At 41.7% G+C, this 8,696-nt stretch overlaps 2 protein-coding genes across 3 annotated transcripts; one reads left to right on the top strand and one right to left on the bottom strand.

The window, feature by feature from the left end:
- The first annotated feature begins 292 nt into the window (after positions 1 to 292).
- LOC148018557 (uncharacterized) lies at positions 293 to 1,026 on the top strand. Its single transcript, XM_087661449.1, has 3 exons — positions 293 to 466; positions 560 to 661; positions 787 to 1,026. The coding sequence occupies exons 1-3, from the start codon at positions 422 to 424 to the stop codon at positions 1,024 to 1,026; spliced, it is 387 nt and encodes a 128-aa protein (XP_087517575.1). The 5' UTR covers positions 293 to 421.
- Positions 1,027 to 1,056: 30 nt separating this feature from the next.
- Positions 1,057 to 8,387, bottom strand: LOC148018556 (laccase-4-like). 2 transcript variants are annotated; one of them, XM_087661448.1, is made up of 9 exons: positions 8,131 to 8,387; positions 7,861 to 8,012; positions 7,071 to 7,318; positions 6,862 to 6,990; positions 6,018 to 6,673; positions 5,106 to 5,255; positions 4,751 to 4,961; positions 1,298 to 1,396; positions 1,057 to 1,208 (listed from the first exon to the last, which is right to left on the bottom strand). In XM_087661448.1, exons 1-8 carry the CDS (start codon positions 8,248 to 8,250, stop codon positions 1,347 to 1,349), a joined length of 1,716 nt encoding a protein of 571 aa, XP_087517574.1. In that variant the 5' UTR covers positions 8,251 to 8,387; the 3' UTR covers positions 1,057 to 1,208; positions 1,298 to 1,346. The 2 variants fall into 2 exon arrangements, with proteins under 2 accessions (XP_087517574.1, XP_087517573.1); XM_087661447.1 differs by lacking the exons at positions 1,057 to 1,208; positions 1,298 to 1,396 and adding an exon at positions 3,835 to 4,197.
- Positions 8,388 to 8,696: the final 309 nt, after the last annotated feature.

Raw genomic sequence — 8,696 nt, 5'->3', positions numbered from 1 at the left:
AAATTGAGGTTTTTGATCCATCTATCTCATTCTTTATGAGATATGAGCTTGATGCAAGTTTTATTGAGCACTGGCTCAATTTGATTGACTTCGATACTTTGGAGCTGCTTATAATTCCATATAATGAAAAGTAAGTGATTCAATATTCTATTAGAGTTTTTGAGATTTTATCCTACTAATTTGTTGAGATATGATTGCTTTTAGTTCTCATTGGAGCTTGATTGCAATAGACCTTGTGGGTAAGCAATGCTTTTTAATCAACTCTATGAAAGGAAGCCATGGAAATGCTAAATTGTAAGTTATATTATCCAAGGGCTCCTTGATATTTCAATTCGTTTTTTTGTAAGTACTCTAAATTTCAACATATTTTATATACAGAGGTGCCAAAAGATTAATTGAAGAGCTAGAGAAAAGACCCCCTATGCCATCTGATTTGCTTGCAACAATGCAATATAGACAAGTTGCAGTAAGTTATTCATTAAAATAATTGAAACATGAGTTTGTTCTATGAACTACCATTCGTCCTCTTTATAGTTTTACTTTGTGTTGGTGGTTGCAGTGTCCCCATCAGGATGATAGCCATTCTTGTGGCTGGAGGGTGATTGCAAATGCTAGAAGAATGGTTAACTTTGTTTATCTTAATGATGATAAACATGTAAAGGTAATATGAAAGATGCTAAACTTTAAGATAGATATTAATTACAAATAGTCCATTGATGATAAAAATATAGTCTATTGTAAGAACAATAATGAACTAAAACTCTTTTTTCTATAAATGTGTGATAGTTTTCGAAGGATTGCTATACATCTGAGCATATTTGGTACATCAGAGCAAAGCTCTTGAAGTATATGATAATCAATTGTATACAACCAACAACAGAGATTGGTGGGGATTTGCACCATGAAGGAGATGCGGTGCCTATAACCACGGAAGGCAAATCCACAGCTTCAACACCTTCTATACCCAAGACATCAAAGAAAGGCAAAAGGACTCCTAGAAAGGATAGTTCTCCAAAAAAGAAATAGCTTTGCCATATCGCCTTGTAGGCCTTCATATATAGAAATTTGCCCTTCATCCCTTGTATATCTCATAGAGATGGCAGATAGACATCTGCTACAAAATTTGTACATGTATTTTATATTGATAGTAAAGATATCTTTTCTTGAATGTCATTGCAGTGTATTTTATTTTCTCTCCTTTTCGATATCTGCAAAAAATAAATTACAAATGTTTGTTAGTTAGAAAGTGAGATCTTGATATACATCTAAGTAGATATAATATGATGTGAAAACTTACTCGTTTCTTGTCAAGTTGGAATACAAAGGAGCATGGTAGTTCAATGTCTTCATTTTGTAAATCCATCCTCACTTGATGTAGCGTACATGATTTTCTGATCTTTAAGATTGCAATAATATCCTCGTTGAACCAAATATCAAGATCCACAATAGGATCCTTGCTAAAATCATTAAGATTCTGGTCTAAAGCAACTAGACTACTACCAACAAAATGCCATCGACTATAGTAAAAGCTAAGGATAAAATTTTGAGTAGCAATCATATATTTACAAGCTATAGAGTCTTGATCTATCTTACATATAATTTTTCCTTCTGTCCTTGTATCCCATCCTTCATCAACAAATTGTATGATATGATCATATGTTAGTCTCTTCACTAAAAGCATGGTTTTTGTTATTCTTATCTCCATATTAGAGAAGAAATCAATAAATATATTAATAGGCATAAATAAAGTAACTTTGCTTAGCCTACTTGAGATATTAGATTTTAGTGCTTTCTGGATCTCAGAAAATATCTTACATCTATAGCCCTCACTAGTAGCTGGACTTGGCAAAGGCCACTCAAAGCTTGAAAAATCTGGCAAAGGAAGGAGTTTTATTGATCCCCATTGGCAACACCGCATAGGAATAACATAAGAATGGTCATAAAAGAATATTCCATTCTCTGCAAGCTCTGTCTTCTTTCTACCTCTATACATTTCTTCTCCAATTGAACCATGTATAACATCAATAACATCAATAATAGATTCCACTGGTTGCCATTCCTCAAGATTAGAGGGATAGACATCTACAAGAAAAACAAATATTATAATGGAAAAACCTAAACCATGTTTAAGAAAGGAAAAACTTTAAGAATCAAATTCTTACAATTTGGTCTATGCATTGGAAGCTTTGAAGATCCAGGTTTCAAACACAGCTCTCTATGCATGAACACATGTTGCACTAGTACCTCTTTGATACTATTCTTATTTGCTCCAAGCTTAAAATCTCGGATTCTGCCCTTCCAAGCAGAGATAAACGAGCTCTCATGTCTTTGCCTTTTTCCACGTTTTGCTTGTTGCATGGTGATCCAACTACCTTTGCTAATGATAGTAGGAATCCATCTTCCATCAGTTTGGAATGAGTTAAACACTGATATGGATGTGATTTGGGAGCTTGGACGCCTTGTTGAAGGTCGAATTTCTGTATCCATGGTAGAAGAGAGAGATACATGCACACACACACACACACACACACACACACACACACACACACACACACACACACAGAGGACTAGGCTATCATAACGGAGGGAAAAACAATAGAGGAATAAAAGAAACGAGGGAAAAAACTGAGCGCCATGCTTTTCACCAATTTGAATTTCGATTACATCAGTCATTATCATTAATCTAGAAACATCATTAAATAAAAGTAGCCGAGACTCTATGCCATTAATGCAAAATATGTCATAATCACGAATATAAGAGACTAAAAATACATAATAAAAATACAAATTCGTAATATTATCATATTTATATATTTTTGTAAAATGATTTTTTAATTTTTTTTAATTAGAAGTTCCGTTACGGAGGCTTTGCTCTTATTGGTCTAGAGCACTCTCTCTCCACATCCTAAAAGGCATTTTCGAGACCTCAAAACTCCCCTAATGCTCACAAGAATCCAACACTAGTTCTTGGGAGGTACTTCATGAGTCTAGTCCCTACTGTAATCAATGGCTTGAGAACCAATTCCACTTCAACATTGTGTGACCTTCTAAATGATGCATATAGTTGAAGACTATTGGATGTTCTTCTTGGAGCATTGAGCAACTCTTTCTTGGACTACCCTAGATGTTGGAGAGCTATGCCTTGTGGCAAGTTTTTCTTCATTCCATGCTTTGTATTTGAGTATTTTATTTGCTCCATCCTTAAGGCACATCTCATCTATGTGCACGAATGTGGCATCCATACTTCCCCTAGTTTCTTAACTTCTTTGTATCATTATTATCTCTTCTTACTCATAGAATTTCTCAAATATGAAGAGGGAGAGTTAGAATTATGCATGCTATTTTATAAAGTGATATTGGGGTTTTTGTAGTGAGGTGCTTGTACTTAGTCATCGTGGGTCTCATCAATGTGACTATCCTTATGACCCTCTTAAAGTCCCCCACCCACCATTTATAACCTATATAAAATAAACCCTATTAGGCACCCATTACCATTAATTTTGCATTATACTCATTTTTCACTAGAACTTAGTTGGAGACTAGTCACCAATATTCTTAGTGCCTCACTTTGGGGCATGCCTTGTGTGATCTCTCTATGATCTTCATGTGTTATTGAGTTGCTTTCTATTTGTCCTCATCAATTTTGTTTGTGTTTTACTTTGTCTTGTTGCTAATTGAATGCATGATCTTTTGATGCACACACACACACACACACACACACACTCTCTCTCTCTCTCTCTCTCTCTCTCTCTCTCTCTCTCTCTCTCTCTCTCTCTCTCTCTCTCTCTCATTAGACATCAAACAAGGCATGTATAGCTTCCTATTGGTTGAATATGTTGGGTTTAGTGAAAGCTTGCTTACATTATAGAGATTTTGAATGGGTGTAGAACATTCACAAGCAAGACAAACACATTATATGCATGTAAGACAATGCAAAAATGTCTTTGCTCCTCACATTAACTATTTGTCAAAAATCATACGAAATAATTACTGAATGTAATTGCCTCAATACAAAATCTCCAATGAGGAAATGTGGCCTCAACAAAATCTAAATCTTGCATAACCACTAACACTGTGGTAAATCACTGGGCGGTGATGGTAAAGTTTGGGAAGGTCCCACACCATTAAGGGTGATGAAGACCATGTCCATGCCCCATGATTGATGTATGTCAAAATGACAATGCACAAACCATACTCCTGATCAAACCACAAAACAACACGTTAGTGAAGATGATGTCCTGCATCGCCAAGTACGTTACAAGCAAATGCAATGAAGGTGGTGTTTTAGCAATACAAGTTGAAAGCGAGCCTAGTGATCCTATGTAACCAGACGTTCGGTATAATGAATAAGCCTTCATATGACATGGAAGTAGATCTTGGTGTTAGATTTAAAGGTTTAGTAATATGATTTAAATAATGTTGTACTTAACTTATTGCACATCCCATTGTAGATTTTGGTTAAGCTATAGATTTTGAACGAGAATCTAACCGGGGCACTCCCTAAACTGCCCCCAAGGATAGCTTTGAGGAGCAACCTTAACCTAGGGAGAATATCAGAGTTTGCAAGCTGATTGCGGATAACTCTTCCTTGGTAAGGCTAACCCAAATAGTTTGACTATTTACCAAGCAAACCTAACCAAAAAGGTACATTAAAAGCGGTAGGAATTGAGCAGAAATTTAGGCATTTTATTGAGTGGAACAAGGCAACATAGGGATAATGAAGGTTTGCGAGAGCACATGCTATGTTTACCTGGGTTCATTGCCTGCCATCGGATAGCTGCCCAGCCACCGGGGTAGATAGCTACGGTGTTGCGAGAGTGGGGGTTGACAAGGTTGAAGTTGGCTGGATCAGTCGCGGGGTTAAAGGTGCCAATGCCAGTGCCCACCACATAGAAGCTTTGGCCGTGAAGGTGGATGGGATGCGACTCAAAAAAGAGCGTGGCTGTGTTCTGGTAAACGACCTGAATTCCGAGGAGAACCATTTTAAGTGGCTCATATTCACGGATAAAGTCATGGTTTTTTTTAAAAAAGCTAGTCGTTATCATTATACGGTTAATAAACACCACCACCCTCCATCGGGTATTGTCTCCAACAAAGTAACACACCTGAATGGAGCTGTTGAATGGGATCACCCTCACCCTTGTCCCTGGCAATGCTGCCTTGTCTGCCGGATTGACACCAGTGTAATTGTACTGGAACATTGGGACATCTGGGAAATCCGAGGTGTACACTGTGTTTATGTGGTCATAGTAGGCCTGCCATTGCATTCAATCGACTGACGGAATGAGAGATACATCTACCAAGCAGCATGCAACATACATACATATTTACATACACAACCCCACCCCCATGCACGCACCTGCACGTGTGCACACACACACACACACACACACAAATATAACATGTAAATATGTACTTTGTTGTGGGGATAAGCTAAATTCTTGGCCGGTCCTCGTTTTTAAAATAAGAATTTAGGAGGAGAAGCGCCCGTGTTTCATGGGGATCCACCGGAGGACACGCGCCTTTTCAAACTTTCGGAAGGCTCATTAGCCACATTGCCATTTGCCACGGCACACTTTAGATATGGCCAGACTTTTCTAAGTTCTAGGCGCTGAGAGAGAGAGAGAGAGAGAGAGAGAGAGTGTGTGTGTGTGTGTGTGTGTGTGCGTGTGAGGCCCTGCAGAGACAGAGGACCTTGTTGCGATCAGTTGCTTGTTGGTACTGTGGGCCGCTGCAATGGAGGTGCTCCATCGTCGCCATCATCATCATCATCAGAGGTAGTCTTTGTGGCAAGTCTCTCCTAAATAGATAGATGACGCTAACCTGCGCTCGCAGTTCTCTCTCTCTCTCTCTCTCTCTCTCTCTCTCTCTGTCTCTGTGTCTATGGGGTTCCGCATTAATCAACAGCATTCATGTTGCCCTGCAAACTCTAGTGTCAATCCTACTCCTGCTCTTCTAGTGTCCCCGGCATGATTTAAATATTTACTCGCAGTTGTCACTTGCAACACCCCGATCACCTGAATTAGGGACAGTCTTGGAGGGTTGACAAAGGTGATGTTGCTCATGGATGATCTGAAGATGGTGCCATTGGGTCCTTGGCACGAGTCGGGGGCGCTTCCTGTACTGGTGGCATTGTTGCAGGGCTGAAGGGCATATCCCACAGTGTGGAGCAGGTCGATGTCCACCGCCTTGGGCACATCATAGTAGTAGTACCCTCGAGAGAAGTTCAGCCCTCTCAGGCTCTGGGTGAAGTTCACCTGGAAGGTGGAGTCGTTGGCCAGAGGGAAGCTAGGCAAGGCCGACGAAGGGGGCGTGCTCTTGTTTGATGTGTCCGATTGCAGCAGGAACGAGGCAGGCTCTGCCCCTTTGTAATGGAGTATGGCAGTTGTGGGGGTCTGAGGAAATGGCACCATACTGATGTTTGGGGGAGAGTACACAGAAGCCGCCATGTAGTAGTTGGATACGGAGCCGTTGGCCTTTATCAGCACGTTCGTCGTCTGCCCCGGGGCTATTATGATCATGTCCGTTGGCAAGGGCTCTGTGTACTCTGCGTCCACCTCCACCACTGTCATGGTGTGGTTGGCTATGGCAAAGTAGAACTGGAAGTTCACGGCCGCATTGATTATTCGTAGAAGGTATGTCTCCCCCCGGGTCACATTGTACACCGCAGTGCCTGCAATCCATGCATAGCCCACGAAGAGTTATGCGATTGAGGGAACAGCTTGATCAAGTTCTCAATGGGATCCTGCTCATTACCATAATGCTTATTAAAACCACGACTGCTGAAGTTTACTAGCTCAAATAGATCGTAATCCATCCTCAAACTCTGCTGGCCGCAGCAGTCATACATATGCCTCTTACCTTGGGCTGAGCAGTTGTATAAGCTTCCAGGCCGCCCATTGATGGTGACGGCATCGGAGATATTGTAAGTGCCTCCCGTTGCTAAGGCTTGGGCAATAATGTCCTCCACATTTGCATTCCACCACTCACCTGAAGAACATTGACTCAAGGTGAATGCATCAAAAAGAACTGTTATAAGTGCTGTAGCGTTAATGGTGGATACATGTTACCTAGGATGAGGGGTTCCATCTCCTTGTGTGGTTTGGGGAAAGGAAAAGGTGCGTTGTGCTTGGGAAGGATGATGAAGGCACCATGGACAGTAGCTCTAAGCCAGCTGAAATGGGCGTGCCAAAAGAGGGTGCCCCGCTGTCCGACGACTTGGAAGCGGTGGACATAAGAGTGGCCTGGTTGGATTGGGCATTGTGTGATATAGGCCGGCCCGTCAGCCCATGAAGACAGTACCTGCCTGACTCCATGCCTAGTAAAACACACAATCACACACTGTCACAGTCGAATGCAGAGAAAAGAGATCAGGTTCATGATTATTACGGTCTCAAAAGCCGACTCCAAAGCTGATCTTTCACCAAATGCACATTGCTACCAGAGTTAAAATCCAAATGCAGACGGACATCAGTAATAAGCTTGCAAGTGGGCACTGCAGAGATTGTGGAATTGGGGGAGCCACACAAGAAAAAACAAAAAAAGGAGTTTGTACACATTGGGTGAAAGTGAGCCAGTGGCTTTACTGCGTACTACGTAGGGTTGGATTTGATTCGCAGCTCATGTAAACTAGCCTACATTGTATGTAGTGTTTGCGTGTGCAGTTCAGAGGTGGGCAACCCATATCAGGGATATTATGCACGGTCTGCATATTATAAGAACACAACGTGCATGTGCATGTGCGCACGAGAGGATTTTTATGTTAAGGCTTCAGAGCTGGTCATCCGGTTAGCAACCCAGTCTCGCGACAAACCTCCCCGGGGGCTAATGGGGCCTGGGGATCAGTTGCGGTCGAATTACCAGTGAATAGTGGCATTGTAGGTGACCAGGTTGGTAACATTGACAACCACCTTGTCACCCTCTCTCACGTAGCTAGCTGGGCCCGGGAATTGGCCGTTCACCGAGACCAGGGACTTGGTGTGGCAGAGACGTGTGACGCTCGCAAACTGGATCTGTTCAGCAATAAACAATGGATTACCTCAACTCTACCTGTCGATTAAGGAGGAGACAGTTACATTACAACGGAGAGATCAGTAGGAGAGCTGTTGTCAAAATCAAAATGCAACGTACAGTGAAATGGAAGTATCTAGTCTTGGCAGAAGCAAGCTGGCAAGATTGATCAGAGACAAAGAGGAGGATCAAAGGGAGGATGATGAGGTGGGCAAGGCAGGGGTGCCGGTAGGATGCCATGGTTCACAGCCCGCTCTCTCTCTCTCTCTCTCTCGGAGTGGGGAATCGACTCTGACTATCCGATACTAACAGCCTCTGATCTATACTCCACAGGCTTCTACTCTTCTCTTCATACGCTCAAGCTCTCTCTCTCTTATCCCTCTATGCTCTATTAGGCTTCTACTGGTCTCTTTATAAGCCTTTCCTTTCTAGCCTCCCAGCTGCCTTCAAGTCAAATTGTAGCTCCTGCAAGCAAGGCACTGACGTCCAAGCAGCTCACATAAATTCAATTCCTTTTCAAAATAGGAAGGTAGAATTGGCTTGCCAGCTCGCGTGATTCAATAATAATCACACGCCACTGATTGGCTGATCACTTTGATTACAATTGAAGCACCCAATCCAAGGCGAATCAATGATCTAAACACCAACGTTTATTTCTTCGTATCCACTCCAACTAGTTAGCATGG

The sequence above is a fragment of the Lygodium microphyllum genome, chromosome 21, assembly GCF_053477565.2.
Source record: "Lygodium microphyllum isolate KBCC chromosome 21, Lygodium_microphyllum_v1.1.10, whole genome shotgun sequence".
NCBI classification, from domain to species: Eukaryota; Viridiplantae; Streptophyta; class Polypodiopsida; order Schizaeales; family Lygodiaceae; genus Lygodium; species Lygodium microphyllum.
This window is presented reverse-complemented; position numbering and strand designations above follow the sequence as displayed.